General features: G+C 42.3%; 1 protein-coding gene across 6 annotated transcripts in view; it reads right to left on the reverse strand.

Annotated features, from left to right (window-relative positions):
* Positions 1 to 2,170: 2,170 nt before the first annotated feature.
* The window catches only part of PIP5K1A (phosphatidylinositol-4-phosphate 5-kinase, type I, alpha), a 39,465-nt gene continuing 20,596 nt past the window's right edge, over positions 2,171 to 21,039 (reverse strand). For 4 of the 6 annotated variants that reach the window (XM_010857519.1, XM_010857518.1, XM_010857520.1 and 1 more), the window contains 11 exons: positions 19,161 to 19,241; positions 16,542 to 16,672; positions 16,007 to 16,124; positions 15,673 to 15,825; positions 13,315 to 13,614; positions 10,840 to 11,045; positions 9,654 to 9,737; positions 8,789 to 8,837; positions 8,501 to 8,585; positions 7,213 to 7,359; positions 4,180 to 7,012 (listed from right to left, as the gene is read on the reverse strand). In XM_010857519.1, coding sequence (XP_010855821.1) covers positions 6,717 to 7,012; positions 7,213 to 7,359; positions 8,501 to 8,585; positions 8,789 to 8,837; positions 9,654 to 9,737; positions 10,840 to 11,045; positions 13,315 to 13,614; positions 15,673 to 15,825; positions 16,007 to 16,124; positions 16,542 to 16,672; positions 19,161 to 19,241 — 1,650 coding nt within the window. In that variant the 3' untranslated portion in view covers positions 4,180 to 6,716. The other 2 variants (XM_010857522.1, XM_010857521.1) reach the window with 1 other exon arrangement.

Genomic DNA, 21,039 nt, shown 5'->3' on the forward strand with positions numbered 1-21,039 from the left:
AAAATTGGAAACAGCTGATGCAGTTAATGGAGAAGGAAACAGCAACCCACTCCAGTACTCATGCCTGGAAAATCCCATGGACCGAGGAGCCTGGTGGGCTACAATCCATGGGGTCACAAAGAGTCGGACACGACTGAGCGACTTCTGTGTGTATGTGTGTGATGCATTTAATGAACTTTTAATGGGCCCCCTACATTGGGAGTGCGGAGTCCTAGCCACTGGACCACCAGGGAAGTCCCTTTGATGAACTTTTAAGAAGTAATTTTACAAAAGATACTGATTTGTTTTTGGGTCTTTGAAAAGCTAAAGAATGAACAATTTAATCTGAAATCTACTTTAACTAGCAACTCTTTGTTTAAAGAATGAATGAGACTCCATCTGTGATAAATAACTTTTTTGACTAGCTGCATTTGACATGTTTAAGAGTAAAACATTAGACTAGGATTTCCAGGTTATATATCCTATAGTTTGATTTTCCTCATTTTTGGAATAGGCCCTACTTGCAAGTGAATATAGATGGTAGGGTACAGCTGTAAAGTAGTAGCTGCTGCTCACCACTAGAGGGACCCTCTGACCACCACAGGGTATCCAGTACACCCCCAGTTGCCTGAGTAAGTTGAAGAGTGACAAGCTAAGAGCTGCCAGCAGGATCATTTTTCCCCTAAGATACGTTCAGATTTAATTCCTATTTGGGAAAAAGTCTTCTTATCCAGTCTAAAGAAGGACTGAGCCTCTGACTTAAAATTCAAAACGTTGAGAATCCTCAATTCCTCCTTCATTCCAGTTACTTGTTCTATCATAAAATTTATTACCATCTCAATTCTCTTCCCTCCTCTCCAGTTGGTATTGCCATCATCCTAAATGCACATTACTTCACACCTAAATTATCCGTCTAACTTGTCAACTTTTTCTATCTGCTGTGATAGAACTATCATCAGATTGGCTTTGGAATTCTTTTACATCCCACTTATGGACAAAAACATTCTACACTTCCCTGACTACAGCTTAAAATAAAAATCCCTCAGCTTAGCAGCCAGGGTTTCCAGTGTTGGCTCCACCCATACTTATTCCAATATTCTCCCTCAGATCTCCCTCCACCATTGCTTTCACCATGGTCTCTTCCTTGCTCTCTGCAACAGGCCATTCTGTTGGGAGCAGAGACAATGCTGCTGTCCTCGACTGTCAAGCGCTCATGCCCATTCTCATACTTCTAAGACACTTGTGCTCAAGTGAAACTTTCCCCAACACTTCAGGCCCACAGTAACCTCTAATTTCCCTTCTTTAAAAAAAAAAAAAGTGTTTATTTTTGATTGCACTGGATTTTCCCTGCTGTGCATGGGCTTTCTCTAGTTCTAGTGAGTGGGTTCTACAGCACAGGCTTAGTTGCCCCTTGGCATGCGGAATCTTCAAGGAGCAGGGATCGAACTCATGTCCCTTGCTTTGGCAGAGGGATTCTTAACCACTGGACCACCAGGGAAGTCCACTTCTAATTTTCTTATTTCATGCTCTGTACCACTCTTTCAGAAATCACATCTCATGTATTCTTTCTGTATGCATGTATGTTGTACTCTTCTGGACTCTGTAAACCCTTTAAGATCAATTACTTCTTTTAACCTTCAAATACCCAGAGCACTGACTGTTCTTACTCATTAGCTGCTGCATAATTTGTAGAATGATCTTAACAAAGTAGGGAATAGTGGTGTGGAAAGGAACATCATAAGCTCAACCTCACAGAAGTTAGAAAAACACATAGCTGAGAAAAGCAGTCTGTATACTTTTTTAAGAAAACTTGGAGCCAAGTTGAGGGAAGGAAAGGGAGAGAATCCTCGGGCCAACAAATCTTAAGCTTGCTTTTCCTACTGTCCCTCTCTTTTCCTCCTAAAGCCAAGCAAAATTTTGAGCTTTGGATCTCCAAATCCCTAGGCAACAGACCAAGATTAATTCCTTTTCTAGTCATTCACAGCTTTTCCTTGTCAAGTTTAAGTTGTTAAGATGGAGGAGGTGGCCAGAAGGTAACGAATGAAATCATTTCTCTCAGCCTGAGTTAGTCCAAAGCTGGAGTGAGGAAAACTGGAAAGGATGCACTCATTCCGGGCAGTATGAACAAACAGCCTGGGGTAGAAGGGTGGAGCAGATGGTGTATGATAAAGAATCTAGAGGAAGCAAGAAGTCTAAATAACTGACAAAAGTTTAATGCATTAAAACCAGATACTTATCGCTTTTATACTGTATTTGCCATTTCTGAACAATACAAAGTAGAGGCAAATAGTGACACTTCATAAAAATGTCGACTCCCCATCCCCATCCTTAAGACCCAGCCTCCCTCAAATATTCCCTCCCACCCGTGACAGAACTCTGTCCTGAATAAAACACTTAAATACATCATAAATAGTAAATTATGAAAAAAAAAATAGCAAGAATTGTTTCTTTCCTTCTTGTAAAAAAGAACATGGCAGCAAAGACAGGCAGCCAGAAACTGGCTGGGGGTGTCTAATATAGACAGTTACTCAGGGTGTGGACTAAGCTACTATCAAGGCAGGGTGGGATGGAGAGGGGACAGTACAGGGATCAACAATCTGCCAGACACACCAGGACCCCTTTCCCCCAACGAGGAGGAGGATCAGATAGTGAACTCAGGGAGAAAAGGGATTACACAGCCCCCATTTCCACGTTCTCTGCGTGAAGAGAGGCAGGGGGGCGCGGGGCACAGCAGTGACTGCACTAAGGCAAGAATCTGCTGGCTCCCTATGCGCTTGAGAGAACATTCTCTAGCCTCACAGTTACCTGTTCAACAGACAGGTACCCCGTCTCCATCTCAGCTCCACCAACAGCAGAACACTGTAGGAAAAGGTGGAAGAGCAAGGAAGACATCTCCTTTGGAGAAGAAATCTAAAATTCATTTGATAAGTCTTCATATTTAGAAAAACAAGCAGAATACATTTCAAATTGCAGAAGAGTAATAATGATTATGGCCTGGCAGTGAGTAGGGTTCTGCCTAGGAAGGGTTCTGACCTGTGAGCCCCAAGACTGCACCACTGTTTAACAAGAGGGGTAAAGACGACCCCGTGTCCCACTCTCTCCATTCCTTCAGCCTTAAGACATTCACTAAGAGAGGAGGAGTTCAAGAGGAGCTGCTCCCAGCACAGCAGTCCCCACCTTCTGTTTCTCAAATACCAGGGCTCTTCTGAGGGAACCCTGTGAATAGGCATCTCTCCAATACTTCTGGAGTTTTGATCTGAAAACTGGTTTGAAATTGTGTGCTATTTTCCTTTTCCTTTTTTAAGGAAACAAAAGGAGAGGGTTGGGAGGTTAAACACCCCCCAGAAAATCTTTACGAAGATTACAGGCGTCTTCTTCCAGAGAAAGAGTTAAGGTAGGGATAATGTACCAGCCAGTCTGTCCTGAGGAAATTAAAGAGTCCAGCTCCTGATGAAAGGTAGATGAGGGGGGAAGAAAATCGCCAAGTCCAGCAATCCCACTTTCAACAGGAAGAAGGGGGATCTGAAACCATTCAGTTGTGGAAGCCAAGGCTGGTGAGTTGAAAACTGGTTTCACCCAGCTTGGGAGTGGAGAGGATGCTGCTGTCCTCAACTGTCCCAGCACTAATGCCCGTTCATAAGGGACGGAAAGGAGAAACGTTCTTCTTCTTCGGGGGGAGATGGAGAGCTCTCCTAGCTTCCACTGCACTCCTTTTTTGATGGCCAAGAAAAAGAAAACTCAGCACTGCTGGGTCAAGGGCTGACATCTTGGGATCACAGAGGTGGTTGAGTCTCGCTCCAAGTCTTCTGAGGACTTTTGCTCACTGAAAGGTAAAGGGTATAAAGTTAAGGACGAGGAGTATGAGATAAGGGGACAGCAAAGGAATTCAAGTTAATTTCAACCTAGATGGCAGACCTAAAGAGTTTCCTGCTAATCCAGTCTCAGCTTCCAAGTGCACAGTACCAAAAAAAAAAAAAAAAAATCCACCCCTACTCAAAACCAAAAGTTTTTAAAGGAAGATTTAGGGGAAGGGGGGCACCCAGTCCCCCTAACCCTGACAACTACTTCCTTGCTCTACTCCATCAGTAATGCTGTTTATACCCTTTCAAAGCAGCCACCTCCCCCACATCCCAGAAACTTACATGGATGAACTCTGACTCTGGAACTTCATGTTTTTCCAAGAGGGTTGAACTAACAGGAGTGGGGAAAAAAATGGGGGCAGAAAGAAGAATTAGTAAATAAATGAGAAAAAGAACTCTCAGGTCAAATCTCAGACTGCTTCTCTGTATTTCACTGGGAATCAACTTAGAATTCAGAAAGAAGGGACTAAGGAGTTACTAGATCTGGAAGCATATTCTTTTAATTAACATTTTCTTGACTTCCATAAAATACTTCCTTACCACCCTCCTCTACTACTGCTTTCAATCCCCAGGTGTGGCAGGCACCCAACTATCACTGCTCCCTGACAGTCATGCCATAGTGTCATTTTCTCCTCTTGAGTGTGGCCTGAACTTAGTGACTCTCTTCTAGCGAAGAGAATGCACCACAGGTGATGGAAATCAATTCCGAGATTAGGCCATGTAGCTTCCTCTTGGGCACATGCTCTCCAACTTGTTTGCTCTGAGGAAGCTGTTGCAAATCTGTGAGACGCATTATGGAGAAGACCATGTGAAAAGGAACTGAGGGAATACACCAGCCAATAGCCAATGAGGAACCCTTAGACCAAGAGCCTGCAAGAAACTGAATCTAGCCAACAACCTCGTAAGTTTGGAAGTAGATCCTCCCCCCTGGGCAAGCCTTCAGATGAGACCACACTGCTGGCTAATAGCTTGACTATAATCTTCTGAGAGTCTGAGCCAAGGGCACCCACCTAAGTCATACCCAGATTCTTAAGCCACATAAAATCTGAGATAACAATATTTGTTGTTTTTAGCTGCTAAAATTTGGGGCAATTTATCTCACAATAGGTAATACAGATTTTTGTACCTGGAAATGAAGTGCTGCTATAATAAAAATCTAAAATGTAGAAGTGGCTTTAGAAGAGAAAAATGGGCTTTGAGGATAGTTTCAGTAAAAGTTTTAAAAGTGTCCTGAAGAATTCTGGACTGTAAGGGGTTTGCCAGTAAGGGCTTAAAGGGAAGTGAGAAAAATCTTATTGGAAATTGAAGGAAAGGGGATCTTTGCAATGTAGTGGAACAAAGTGTAGGGACAATGTCATCTGTACTTATGTGGGAAGTAGAATACGTGCCTAATGAACTAGGTGACCTAGCTAAGGAGATCTCTAAATTAAGTGCTGAAGGTGCTACCTGGTTTCTTCTTAATGCTTACAGTAAAATATGAGAGGAGAAAAATAAATGACTGGAAGGACTAGGAAACAAAAGAAGCCAAGACTGGAAGGTTTTGAAAATTCTGAGCCTCTCTAGATAGCAAATAATGCTAAAATTAAGAAATGGATAAAATCTAAGGCACTGCTAGGAAAATGTGGTCTACAGATGAAGCCACGGGTATGACTATAAAACATCTGTTAAGAACTCAGAGTACTATTCAGTTATATGAAACGACATTCAAAAGATTAAGGGTATGTCTCTCAGATCCTCTCAAGTTGAACAGGATCTCTAAGAAGCATAGAGCTTATCAAGAAGGTATTTGTGGGTATGGCTTTGGTCTAACAGTAAATTCCAGTGAGATTCATAGGAACCCCACAAAATCTCTGAGGGCATTATACCAACAGACACACTGTCCTGCTTGGACTAAAAAAGACAGAAATAGTACACAATGAAGAAACCAGTGGATCCTCAAAATTCTGCCAAGTAGGCTGAGAAAATGACTCAGCACATTCTAGTTTTCATGAAGACTCAGAAGGCAAAACCAAGAGTCTAAAAGGTAAAGCCAAAAGTCATGACTTATTCTCATGCTTTGAGACGTGATAAAACTCCAGCATTTGCTGGATTTTAGGCTCCTCTGTGCTTCCTGTTCTCCCTTTTTCATGCAGGAATGTGTAAAGAAGTTCTCTCTTGTTTGTCTCATCACGGTATGCTGGTGTGTGGGAAGACAGCCTGTCTCTTTTATTAGTTTCACAGGTCTAAAGTGATCCGTACTTCCTGATACATGCTTAGGTACATGAGCTCTCACTTGCCTATGCTAAGTGAAGCCGGCTGCCATATTCTGAGTTGTCCTCTGGAAAGGCTCATGTGGCCAAGAACTTAGGCAGGCCCCCAGAAAATAGCCAGCAAGGAACTAAGGCCCTCAGTCCAGCAACTCACAGGAAACTGAATCCTGTCAAAGAGCACATAAATATGAAGTGAAGCCTCTCAGCTGAGCCTTAAGATGAGCCTAGCCCTGGCCAACGTGTGACTATCATGTCATGAAAAACCTTGAGCCAAGAACCCAGTTACACTGCACCTGGATTTCTGACTCATAGAAACCATGATATATGTTTGTTGTTTTAAGTCACTAAGTTTTGGGGTAATACATGATGATGTAATAGATGATCAACACACCAAAAACAAAACAAACTCACAATCCATATAATGGATCCTTTTGAAAAGCTGATTATTCACTGTCTTTAGTGCCTAGGAATCCTCCCAAGCTTAAATCCTAAGCTAAGAATTCTCACTTAAGTCATCAGGAAATGAAGCATTAATTAAGATCTTCTGATTGAATATCAGAAGTTTGTACATAAGGGTTTCCCACCACCCCCTAAAAATACAGAGATGTTGATACACTTTTCCAAATCACTAAAGATGAGCTCTTAGGAAGATGAACATGCAAAAATATAGTGAAGAGCAAAAGACAATAAAATCTGGGGAACAAAAAAAACAAACCAACAGAATTATGGAAGTTCTCAAAGACCTGGAGAGAGAGATGAGAAGATTACATGGAGAAAGAGGCCAAGGAACCAACCTTGTAGTTAGCGTTTGCAAAGTCTCTCCAACTACAGGTGAGAAATAGGGGTCAGGAATAGTCGAGACCTCACTGATTTTCTCCAAAGGTGGAGTCTGAGGTAAAACATCAGGACGACCCAAGTGGACGCCTGGAAAAAAGAAAGAGGAAGAAAATCAATAAGTCAAAAAGAAGAGAAAATGGGGTGGGGGAAATATAGGAAAAAATATGTAGCAACTTGGCTTTTCGTGAACAGGAATAGGGAACAGAGGTCCTAAGCAGAAAAAGATGAGGGCTCAGAAGGAAGGGAGGGAGCACCCGTCACACGGGGACTCCAACCCTGGCGCTGACCTGGCTCCACTTCCGCCTTTGTTGTCACTTGTGCCTTGTGTTCCCCAGAGACCGATGGCTGGTAAGTTACGCAGGAGTTGCCGCTGGGGCCTGCTCGCCGAGAGAAAGATGAGCCAGACCGAAACTTTTTGGAAGGAGAGGACTTCACTTCAAAAGGGAAAGAGAAAGCCTACTTAGCACCTACCTCAGAAACAGTCACCAAGACATAAATACAACTTGCTAGTGTCCCAACAAAAACCCAAGGTTGTTCTTCTGCAAAGCAGGAAAAATGGTTAACGTCAACAAAGATGGGCTCTACGAACTGCTTATCAGAGGAGGGGGCATCTCAGTTCACGTCACTTTGGAAAAGACAGCAGAGAACCCAGAGGAAAGGGGATGTGTATTTCTCCCCTCCTACAACCTTGATGGCTTTGCTTCTCCCAGATGACATGTCTCCTAATCCGTAATTCCTTTTCAATAGTAGCCTTCAGTTAAATCAGACACTCTATATCCTTGTAGAACTTGACACACAGAGCACCATGATGATACTTTACACTTATTTATGTATCATTTTAAAAAGACTCTGAAAAGATTATTCTATGTTAAGACTCTTTGGCATGCATAGGTCCTCTTTGCCTCACTGAGGGATCACTAATGGCTATGATGAGGAGATGGAGATAGGAAGGAGAGGGAGATAGGAAGGAGCTGGAATTTGCCAGTGGCAGTAGCATGGAAGGTTTGGAAAGAAGAACATTGGCACTTCCCAACTCCCTTCCCTAGGCTGAGGCCCTAGCAAAAGGTAAAACCCACAAATGAAATAAGGTAAGAGGAAACTGAGGGGGCAAATCAGAAGTGAGAGAGAGAGAAAGAGGAGAGCCTCTAGCTGACTAATACCTGCTAAGCAGACATGAATAAATGCTTCTCCAACCTTCTGATCCTAATCTGAGAACTCCATGGCCTTGGGGATACAGTAATATTCTTGCCTATCTCTGTGCACAGAAGTCTGGCTTTGCCTACCTCAGCCTGTGCCATGGATCCTACACCCACAATTAAGTATTTTTACAATCCCATCAGTTTCTCAGAAATGCCCCTCACCTCCACGACACCTGTAGGGATTGCCAGGGGGGAAAGCAGCAACTTGGTAATGACTGGGGCAGAGGGACTGACATAAGGATGGGCAGCAGCTCTCACGGGATGTGGGTAGAGGAGGAGAAGTCTCTGGCTTTGGCAGTTCCCTGACAGGGGAGTCCTGCCCCCACCTCCTGAAGTAAAAGAGCCATTGGAGGGCCATCTGGCAGAAGCCACTTACAGGGGATCTTCTTAAAAACTGTAGTGCACATGAAACGCTGGAACCGTTCAGCGTAGAAGCTGGGGCGATGCACTGATACGGTGTCCTGCAGAGGAAACAAGATGGCTGGAGTTAAGAGAAGGGGAGGCCCAGCAAGAGAATCGCTAGTCCAAAGGCCATTTTTCCCTAGGCTGAGACCCTAGCAAAAAGGTAAAACCCACAAATGAAATAAGATAAGAGGAAACTGAGAGGGCAACTCAGAAGTGAGAGAGACAGAAAGAGGAGCGCCTCTAGCTGACTGCTACTCACCCCATCATGTACCAGAGCTTTCCAAGAATGCTCCAACTTCTTAATAAACCTGTCAAGAAAAATGTATACACCATGAATTCACATTAAATGAATGACCTTGTAGACTGTATTTTAAAGACTTGAGCAATCACAGTAGAAAAACTTGAAAAGACAGAAGCCAGGAAAGCACTCCCACTATTATGCTATAGTTTTTCAAAGAACAGACAGGGTAGTGCTTATTCAGCATGGAGATTAAAGCTGTTTTTAGAGTAAGTCAACTATCCTCCCACTGGAAAAGGATACTTAATACATCCTGGCAAGTCAGGGACAAGAATATTTATTGTAAAACGGGAACTGTAGGGACAGACAGGCAAGCCTGAAGGGAGGTCAAATACTGTCCAGTCCTCACTAGTGTCTTAAATCTTACAGGAGCAAAACTGGGGTCTAACATTTCCAGCTCTTCCCTCACTACCATCCACTGCTTTAGTCCCACAGGCTAATACTTTTCACAGAATAGTAATCCCTTTGTTTTTCTTCCATGGAAAAGAGGAATGTGTTTCCAATTGTATCCCAATGTGGAGTATGACTCATCTCACAGGTTTTCCACAAAGAGCCAGCAGGATGGCGTATTCCACCCTGCTGCTTCTGAGGACTGACTCAGCTTTCCAAAAAGGTGTATGCTATGTTTGCGAGAGATGGTGGGTAAGGAAGTCAAGAGACAGGCATAACCAAGGAAATAAATCACCATTTGAAACCCAGTGAGGCAAGCAGCCAGACTGCAACTTACTGTTCTTGCTTCAGGAAGAATTTGGTGACAAACCCATCTAAAAGAGCAAGGTGAGTAAGTCTACATCCACTCTGACCCTGGGATTGATATGTTTCTCACCTGTAAGACTGCAGAATGTCAATGATCCCGATATAAAGCAGCAGCCTTTCCCCTTTACTATTCCGGGCCGGGATGCCACCCATACTGGGGAAGACAAGAAAGAAAGAGTAACAATATCTTCTGGCTAGCAGGCAGGAGCTTCTGCTTTTTAAATTCAAACCCAACCAAGAGCTGTAACTGAGACCTAAACACAACTGTCCCATCTTCCACAAACAGGAAGAGTGAGAGCCTTCACCCAACCCCAGCCACTTTGGAGTATATATATTATATACAATTTCTTGCTCTCCAAATTTCACTTGCCTGCCTCTCCCACCCCAATTTCACCAAAAAGAATCTAAAATCCGCCCCCTACTCAGCAATTTTAGGAATACTCTCCCAATTAACTCTAAACTTTCTTAGTACTCTCTCTTTTTTTGCCCTGCCATGTGTCTTGTGGGATTTTAGTTCCATGATCAGAAATCAAACCCAGGCCCTCAACAGTGAAAGCAGAGGCCTAACCACTGGACCACCAGCAAATTCCTCCCTAGGACTTTAATTTATGCCCACTAAGACACTCTTCTTGAGAATCATGATAAAGAATACTTTTTAAATGAAACCACCTGAAAGACATTCGATACTTCAGTAACTACTTCTTTGATCCATGAATGTAACAAAGACATCTTCCATAAAAAAAGTCTGTAATAAATGGTTTTTGATGAAGTTCTTATAATTTGCTTCTTATAATAAGACTTCTTATAAAGAAGTCTTAGAACTCTTTATAATATCTAAGACTCTGAGCCACATTTTTTAAGAGTCTCTTAATTTTGAATGGCACTCCTTCCAGGTTTACAAATCCCAAATTTAAGAATCTTCCTTCCTTTTTTTTTTTTTTTTTAAAGTTTTTATTTAATTATCTGGCTGCACTGGGTCTTAGCTGTGGCATGTGGGATCAAGTTCCCTGACCAGGGATCAAACCCAGGGCCCCTGCATTGGGAGCATACAGTCTTAGCCACTGGACCACCAGGGAAGTCCCAAGAATCTTCCTTTCCTTTTACATTCTTAGGAACGCTCACTCTATAGTTCTTCAAGTATTAATGTTGACTTCACTGCTGAATAAAGCCTACTCCTTCTCAGAAGCTGTGTACCCCTCTCCAGAAAAAAATGCTTTGAGCCTACACATTGCTTCCTGGTGCCCAAGTCCACTCACTGGTCATCGGTCTCCATGGTGCCACCTCGTCGAGCCTCGCCCTGGATAGATTCCATGGCTGTGGAATAGAGAGCCTTTTGCGGGGCTGGTCTGCGAGTGTCAGCTGAATATTGTGCTTCACTGCCTAAAGGCTCTCGTTGTGCATGATCTATGTTATGGATTGACACCAGGAGGCTATAGTCCATTATCTTGAAGCTCTGCAGAACCTAATGGAAGGAAAAAACATGATCTGAACCTTGGGAGGTATGAGAATCTTTTTTCAGGATCTTACAGGTCTAACTACTGGAGTCCCCCTCCAGAGCTAACCACAGGATTATCCTTTGCTCCTCCTACTCCTTGGAGAACAGTACATTGACCTTCTCTGCTCTCCCATCACTGATACTCCTTCAGCTTTCCTTCACCAGAGTAAATACAAATTAGACCACAGCCTAGCCCACAAGACCTTCTTTGTTTGTTCTTTCCTTGTGTCTCTTCATGAAAAGAACATTATATACTCAATGAAAGAATACGTATCTGAGGTCAAAAAAAAATCCACAGGAGGGTCAGGTAAAAGCATATTTTGTGACAGTGCAGATCTGTGGCAAGACCTTATGTGGCCAGCTGCAACTCGGTTTAATATTTGCTGAAGCCTCACCATCTGTAGGTAGGCTCTGTGCCTGCTTGTATGGATATAGACACTTAAGAGACCATCTGTCCTCATGGATATCATAATTTAGCAAGGGAAACAAACATAAAAATAAATACAACATAGTCTAGTATGTGTAATAATGGAAGTGCATACATGGTTGACGAATACTACAGAGGAGATCAGGAGGTATATAAATAGGTTTATGAGGGACAGATTAGAAAGAAAATAAGTGCATGTAAACAAAGGAAGGAAAGAATAATGCAATAATGCCAAAACCTGGAGGCATGAAACAGCAGGCCACGAGCAGATGGGTATAATCTGGTGGTGGTGTTTAGTCACCAAGTCATGTCCGACTCTGTGACCCCATGGACTGCAGCATGCCAGGCTTCCCTGTCCTTAATTATCTCCTGGAATTTGCTCAAATTCACATCCATTGAGTCTGGTGAGGCAAAGTGTAGGTGTTTGGCATATGAGAGAGGATGGGAGGGGCAGACAATGCCAGGCCTGATGAGCCATATTAAAAAGTGTGGACTGTTTCTCCAGTTCTCAACCTGGTATACTTCCACCAGTTCCAGTAGCTCACTTTGGTGCTACAGTTCACCCAAGGCTGTTTTGATAGGTGGGTAAAGGAGAAAGAGAATACAGGACTGATTCTTAATGTGTAATTTACAAAACCTCTCTGCTCCAGTAAGTCTCCAGTCCTCACAACCAAGAAAGTCAAACTAAAATGGGCATTATCCTGGAAGAAGAGGCTGAGTAAGCAAAGGAAAGCAAGGATGATAACACTATGGACTGAGCAGATAAGAATCCTACAAAAGCAGCTTGCAAAAATAAAAAAGATGTGGAAAAACAAGAGAAAGATATCACAAAACCCAAAAGATGTTAAGAAAGTGGAAACAATCAACTGAAGTACTCTACTTGGGATCCAGGTGGTCACTGGAGAGAGCAATTCAACTGGAAGTGTGAGAGCAGAAGCCAGGACATAGTCTGCAAGAAGGCAGGCAAGAGAAGAGAAAGGCAAAGGAGAAAGGAAGGCATCATTACATGAAGACACTGAAAAAAATTCTCCTAAACTTTAAGTTGAATATGGGGTCAGGACAAAGGAATGCTACGTAAGTTGAGGTAGCTTGTTGAGAAACAAGGCTGGGGGGATGGGAGTTACAAAATTGTTTGAAGAGAATACCAATCACTTGGCATCTCTGAGAGAAACATGAAATGCATTAATGAGTAACACTGACGGCCCAAGTGGAACTGGATATCATAAATCTATAGAGGAACTTCCCTGATGGCCCAGTGGCTACCACTCCATGCTCCCAATGCAGGGGGCTTGGGTCTGATCCCTGGTCAGGGAAGGAGATCCACATGCCACAATTAAAGACCTTGCATGCAACAAAGACTGAAGATCTAGCATGCTGTAACTAAGACCTGGTACAGCCAAATATATAATTTTTTAAATGGTATTAAAAAATCTGTAGAGATGCCAGTATACACAGCTGTGTGATTTTTTTCTAGTAGCACTCAGCTTCCAAGGTATAAATTTGAATTGTCAGGCAGAATCAAAATCCGAGCAGTGATGGTGTTGGTATGGAAATAAGGAGAATATATGATTATGAGGCCCAGGACAGGTAGACAGAAAAAAAAAGACAGGGAGGGGAGTTAGACCAAGAGGGAGAAAGTAAAAATGTAAAGGCATAAATGATCTAATGTAAAAGATACTGTAAATGAAGTTTGACACATACTTTATATAGAGTCCCATCTCTTACAGATTAAATGCCTTAGAACCACCAAACTGTTTTAGTCACTGAGATTTCTGGTACCTGAGAGAGAAGGAAATATGACAAACTTACCAAACAGTCACGCTGCAGGGTCTTGCATAGAGCATTGTACATATCAGCATCCAAAAAGAGACCATCAGGGATGTCTTGTAAGAAGTCCAGGTCTTTAAGGGTAGGGAGAGGTTTCTCTCGCTCTTTTTGGGAAGCTCGCCTTTTGTATGTTGAGCCCTTGAGGTCATACTTGATATGCATCTTGACTGACCGTGGTAAGAGATTGTTCATCACAACAATTCGAATATTCTTACCACCTGCCTGCACACAGTACAGTCCATAGAACTTAGGCAGCAAAGTCCGAGGGTTTTGGTTGAGGTTCTGAGGGCAAGAAAGTAAAAAAGAAGTAGAAGAGCAAGTCAGCTGATTTCCAATGAAACTCAAGGACAAAACCTGCCACCCACCTTCCTCTGTCTGCTCATGGGATTTCAGATACAATCTGCCTGCCCAGAAGCCCATAATGTAATTGTTTTAAAATTTCCCAATGTATCTATCTCAATAATGGGATCACCACCAAGCCAAGTAGCAGATCCTCCAATACACTAAACAGTCAGGATACTACAAATATGATGAATATATTCCTTTAGAGAGGTTTAAGGGAAGACAGCACTGAAAAAGTCGTAACCCTTAGCCTTCTTTATAGCATATTTTTGTTGAGTATGATGGGAGGCAAAGGAGAGTTCCCTAACTTCTCCAGCACCTCCAAGAGGTATCAGTAAAAATGAATATAGTACTATCAAGAGAAGTAACCAACCTCATTCCCTAATTTAGGAGCTGGACTAAGAATGAAAAGCAAAATCATCATTGAATAAAAACAAAAATAAAACAAATAAACTTAGAAGATTTTGCACAGCAAAGGAAAACATCAACAAAATAAAAGGAAATTCCCAGAATGGGAGAAAATATTTGCAAATGAAGCAACCAACAAGCAGTTAATCTCCAAAATATATAAACAGCTCAAGCAGGTCAATAACAACAACAACAAAAAAACAACCCAATCAAAAAATGGGTGGAAGATCTAACTAGACATTTCTCCAAAGAAGACAGATGGCCAAGAGGCACATGTAAAGATGCTCAACATCACTAATTAGAGAAATGCAAATCAAAAAAACTACAGTGACATATCACCTCACATAGTTCAAAATGGCCATCATCAAAAAATCTACAAACAGTGACAGAGAGGGTGTGGAGAAAAAGTAACCTTCCTACATTGTTGCTGGGACTGTAAACCGGTACAGCTACTAATGGAGTATAGTATGGAGGTTCCTTAAAAAACTAGAGTTACCATATGATCCAGTCATATCAATCCTGTGCATATATCCAGAGAAAATCATAATTTGAAAGGATACACATACCCCAATATTCATTGCAGCACTATTTACAATAGCGACGACATGGAAGCAACTTATATGTCCACTGACAGAGGAACCGATAAAGATGTGGTACATATGTACAACGGACTATTCTGTGTGTGCACTCAGTGGTGTCCAACTCTTTGCAACCCCATGGACTATAGCCTCCTAGGCTCCTCTGTCCATGGAATTTTCCAGGCAAGAGTACTGCAGTGGGATGCAATTTCCTACTCCAGGGGGTCTTCCCAACCCAGGGATCAAGCCCACATCTCCTGCATTGGCAGGAGGATTCTTTTACCACCTGTGCCACCTGGGAAGCCCCACAATGAACAATTACTCAGCCATTTAAAAAAAAAAAGAATGAAATAATGCCATTTGCAGTGACATGGATGGACCTAGAGACTGTCATACTGAGTGAAGTCAGTCAGAGAAAGACAAATACGTAACACTTTTAAGTGGAATATAAAGAAATGATAAAAATGAACATGTTTCAAGACAGAAGTTGAGTCATCGATGTAGAAAACAAACTTGTGGTTACCAGAGGGAAAGGGAAGGGCATAAATTGGGAGACTCAAATTGACATATACATACTACTGTAAATAGAATAGATAATTAATAAGAACATACTGAACAGAACAGTGAACTCTGTTCAATACTCTGTAATGACCCATACATGGGAATAGAATCTAAAAAAAGAGTAGACATCACGTGCATGTATAACTGACTCACCTTGCTGTACATCAGAAACTAACACAACATTGTAAATCAACTATACTCTAAATGAATAAACATCACTGAATTTTTGTCTTTGGGTAGGAGGATCTAAACTAGGTAACACTTAAAATAGGACAGATAAACAAAACCCCCTTTAGCCACAGAGAGACAAAAGAGATGGGACCAAAAGCACAAAGATGAACTACATCCCTCAGTCAGCGCTGACACTGCCTTCCCCCCGACGTCAGCCTCCCCAACCTTGTCCAGGAGTGGAATGGGCAGCTCGAGCAGTCGGTGCTCCTTGTCCTCTTACCATGTAGTATCCTGGAAGCAGCTTCTGTAGAAACTCCGCCTCTTTGTGCTGGACTGTTTTTATGATGAATTCGTCATCGCTGGACACGTAGAAGAGGGAACCACTAGCCCCAGAGTTGCAGAGTTCAATCAGTGGTTCATTGCAGAGGGAGTACTAGGGCCCAAAGAAAAGAGAGCAAGAGGTTCAGAGATCAATCAGGCTCCCCAGTCAGAAATCAACTACAGATGCCATTCTATTCTAAAATAAAAAATAAGAGCAAGAATGTGAAGAGGTTTTCCTTTGGAAGTACTCCTCTGATACCGGAGTCCCAGAGTCCTGAGTTCCAGAAGCTTACCAAGTAATCATCAGGCCGGATACCAAATAACTCCCGAAAGTATCGGAAGGCAACAGGTGCGTAGGTCTTGAACCGAAAGTCATTGTAGTGATGAGCAGGGGTCAGGTTGCTCCCTTCACTGTGGGGTTAAATAGAAGAAGCCATAACTTACCAGTCCCTATAATTCAGGGAGTCCACAACCCTGGGAAGACAGTCACCCAGAGGCAAGTCAATACATCCCTCCTGAGAGAACCAAAGGGACTGGATGAGTCAGTTACATAATGGGACACAGGTGCAACACAGGGATTAAGACATGGAGCAGGGGATCATATTACCCCCTATCCAACGCCCTGAATTGCTTTTCAGGGCTCACAGAAGCATCCAAAGGATAGCATCTGCTGTCCAAATTGTGATATCCCACATCACACTGATTAAAATCAGGCTAAGGATTGGATGCGTGCCTAAATTAGGAATGAATCTCTAAAATGTCCTAATGTTGATATAAAAAAGCCACGTTTCCCAGGACATTCTTCTGAACATTAATTAACTACTGTACCTCGGGAAGAAGATACTCTCCACCACGTAGAAGTCTTGCATGAGGACATCTCGCTCTGGCTTGGTACTCAGGCTTCCCACAGTGTGAGTAATGCCTAACTGGATGGCACCTTTTAAGGCTGATGAGGTTGTCTGAAACAAGAGGAAAGTTTCTAGTATTAAATCTGATTACAGAAATAAAAACTCAGGAGAGAAGAACCAGAAGAAACAATGGAAAGCAAATGCCCTCCCAGTGGTTCATTCTAAACTGGGGCAATCCAATTTCCCCATCCTCATGGCTCCACATAGCAGTGAAGCCTGAAAAGACTGGAGAGGCATGAAGATACAGAATAGGAAAGGTGTGACTGTGGGAGCCAGCCTTCACTAGGCAAAGTGTTCCCTCTAACCCACACCGACATCTGGAAGATACACTGAAATGAGAGAACAATCTTAGGTCTCACTCCAAAGGTTCCTGCCCCGGAGCATACAAAGTCCTCCAAACATTTTATTAATCAGATACAGAATGTAACTAAAATTAAATGGTATTCTGACTGACTGAAGCTCAGTCCTCTAAGACCAGGCCTGAGTGATATCCCAAGGCCAATAGAGTGGCCAAAAAAAGCTACTAAAAAGCCTGAAAGATTAAAATTATTTCTCAGAGAAGTATTTAGCTTTAAAATTATCATGTGGTGTGCTTACTTGCTCATTTGTGTCCGACTCTTTGTGACCCCATGTACTGTAGCCCTCCAGGCTCCTCTGTCCATAGGGATTCTCCAGGCAAGAATACTGGAGCACGCTGCCATGCCCTCCTCCAGGGGATCTTCCCAACCCAGGGACTGAACCCAGGTCTCCTGCATTGCAGGTGGATTCTTTACCATCTGAGCCACCAGGGAAGCCCATTATCATACTATGGTCAAAATACAAATATAAGAGCCCCATTCTTGCAATCCAGAATTCCAGTGTCATGAGAAAATGTCATATTAACTAGATCTGTGCTATCTAATACAGTAGTTAGTAGCCACACTCAGCTATTTAATTCTAAGTTAATTAAAATTAAATTTAATTTAAAAATCACTTCTTCAGTTTTGCTAGACACATTCAGGTATGATTAGTGGCTACCACACTGTATAACACAAGTATAGCACATTTCAATCACCGTAGAAAGTTCTATTGGACAGTTTTGTTCTAAGCAATTTCCCTTATCCCCAACTCTTACCAAGTATTACTTGCCTTTCTACTTAGTCCTCATGGGGCATTAAAATTATAATTAATTTTTTAAGTGCTTGCCTGTCTTAGACTAGAAACTCAGCTTTTTGTCTCAGTGTTCAGCGCATAAAGTGAGCTCAATAAATGTCTGTTGAATTGACACAGGCCTCAGAGCCCATTCCTGGGGAGAGTCATGTCCCTGAAGGAGAATGAGTGAGTCCACCTCTATCACTTCAGAAAATGCGGTAAGACAGAAAACAGACACAAGAAAATTGACATGGGCCAAACAAAGTACAGGTGCCATACAGGGGTTTAACACTCTACCCTAGGAAACCTAAGCATCTCCGATTAGTCCAGACCTGAAGAACTGGATCACCCCAGGACGCTTCTCTTCTGTTTTCCCTTCACCAGTTCAATTTTCTCTTCTTGGTTATTACTACTATCTTTTCAATCCATTTCCTATCTCTAGCTCAAAATCAGGTGCTCTAGGCTCTATTCACCAACTGAAACTATAATCTTAAAACAAAACCCAGGAGCTTCCCTGGCGGCTCAGTGATAAATAATCTGCCTGCCAATGAAGGGGACGCTGGTTTGATCCCTGGTCCAGGAGGATCCCACATGCCATGTAGTGGCTGAGCCTGTGCGCCAAACTATTGAGCCTGTGCTCTGGAGCCCAAGAACCACAACTCCTGAGCCAATGCAGCAGTGACTGAAGCCTGTGAGCTCTAGAGCACGTGCTCTGTAACAAGAGAAGCCATCCCAATGAGAAATCCACACACCACAACTAGACAGCAGCCCCTGCTCACCACAACCAGAGAAAAGTCCACAAAGCAACAAAGACTCACACAGCCAAAACCAAATAAATACTAAAAAAAAAAAGGACACACAAAGAAGAAAAGAAACACATTTGACCTGCTGTCTATATCACCAGGCTGAACTGGATCCAGCCTTTACTTTATGTACACCCAGCACCAGAGTAAAGACAGAAAAACTTCAAAACACATGGTTCCCCAAAGCTAGGTTAAAATGGCCTTGAGGGCTTATTGTTATTTGTTTGTTTAGTTACTAAGTTGTGTCCGACTCTTTGTGACCCCACAGACTGGGGATTTGCCAGTCCAAGGGATTTGCCAGGCAAGAATGCTGAAGTGGGTTGCCATTACATGTTTATATCTTAACAGGGAAACACCATTGCTTCAGCTCAGTGAAAATTCATCTAACATCAGATTTGTCCATTAAGAACATTCTTATTTAAACACATATACAGGTGGTTAGATAATTCACCCTTTGTGATGTAAATTCTAAAATTCAAGTCATATGATGGCTATTGTGCAAAGGTTTAGGGTATCAAGAAATGGGATAGAATGTGGAGAATATAATCAAAGAGACAAAACTAGCCCTTCCTGGAATAAGATGAAAGGGTTGCACTCAGACGCACCTTTTTATATGTTGTCTCTCCTGAGGAATCAACACCTCGGTGACCTATTTTCTTCATGGACATGCCAGAGGAATAAGGCACCTATAAAAAGAAGAGTCAACATTAGTATATAATTTCCACATAACACATCAAACTGCTACCACGATGGTACATCAAAATAAAACACTGAACATACCCTTTTCAGGATCAAGAACATTTTATAAAATCTTCAGAAGATCTACCCCATGCAAACACAAAGTTACAGTGCTGCTACCCAAAGAATTAAGTCGCTTGCTCAGTCGTGTCCAACTCTATGTGACCCCATGGACTGTAGCCCACCAGGCTCCTCCGTCCATTGGATTTTCCAGGCAAGAATACTGGAATGGGTTACCATTTCCTTCTCCAGGGGATCTTCCCGACCCAGGGATCAAACCCAGGTCTCCCGCATTGCAGGCAGACGCTTTAACCTCTGAGCCACCAGGGAAACCCAAAGAATTACAACTGACTAAAAGCGCTCCAAAGGACACATATTTCACCTGTGGTCCTCAGAAAAATGACAACGAAAATTAAAATGATTATCATTGAAGAAAAGCAGAAACAGGGGAAGTAGGAGATATTAATAGCACCCCCAGGAAAAAGGAGAGCCCCCCAGTACAAAAAAGCAAGACAGAAATAGAGCTTCACAGACCCAGATTCCTTTCAAAATTACTCCTCCTCTAACTTTCAACCCAACCTGAATACTATTTGCTCAAACTGACTTCACTAGCAGAAATGAACTAGCCACTGGCAAATACAAGTACTTTGAGTCCAGCTATTAAAAGGCTGAGGTAATGAGACAAATTCTCTAAGAAAAGGGCCTCTCTGCCTCAAAGAGATTCCTGAGAATATGACATGGCTTTGTTTTCTACTCACATGACAGCCTCGGAAAAAAGGAAGAAATAAAACCAGTGGAGTAGAAACTAGAAGGCTATTCTCCACAGCCAAGATGCCAGCACAATAGACATGAAAGAATTCTTCATGATGCCAATATTCATTCAGTTAATAAAGCCAAAAGGCAAAAAGACTATTGGAAATAACAGTTACCGTTTTAGGACCTGATATTTAAGTTCTACTATTCTTACTAAGGCCCTTAGTGGAGAAAACCCTCAATAAATAACCTGACAGACCCCAGAAGATGTTCTGAGAGAAAAGCCTAAAATCCTATGCCAAAAGGGTCCACATTCCGCCCCGTCACAAACCCCAGGAGAGATGCAAGAAGTAAAGAGAGAGTTGGGAAACACATCATGAGAAGAAAATTAAACAAATATAACATACTCTGCACAAAAAAGAAATACAGGAAATCAACAGCTTCAGTATGGTTCAAATAAGTTTGCCATATTCACTGAAGCTATGCGATCAGGAGGTATTAACAACAAAACAATAGAGTGAATTTTAGTGTCAGACTGGCTTTGAATCCTAACCTTCTTAATGCCACATTATTAATTATGAGACCTAGGGCAAGCTAAAGGACCACTAATCCTCACTTTCTTCATCTATAAAACATGGATAACAACAATAGCTACCCTAATAGAGGTTCTTTGCAGGATTAAATAAGAATATCTACTTAGATACATTATTTACATTTTGGTACACTACATACATGAACAGTATGAAAAGGCAAAAAGATAGGACACTGAAAGAGGAACTCCCCAGGTCGCTAGGTGCCCAAAATATGCTACTGGAGATCAGTGGAGAAATAACTCCAGAAAGAATGAAGGGATAGAGCCAAAGCAAAAACAACACCCAGTTGTGGATGTGACTGGTGATAGAAGCAAGGTCTGATGCTGTAAAGAGCAATACTGCATAGGAACCTGGAATGTTAGGTCCATGAATCAAGGGAAATTGGAAGTGGTCAAACAGG

The sequence above is a fragment of the Bison bison genome, unplaced genomic scaffold (genome assembly GCF_000754665.1).
Source record: "Bison bison bison isolate TAMUID 2011002044 unplaced genomic scaffold, Bison_UMD1.0 scf7180017864381, whole genome shotgun sequence".
NCBI classification, from domain to species: domain Eukaryota; kingdom Metazoa; phylum Chordata; class Mammalia; order Artiodactyla; family Bovidae; genus Bison; species Bison bison.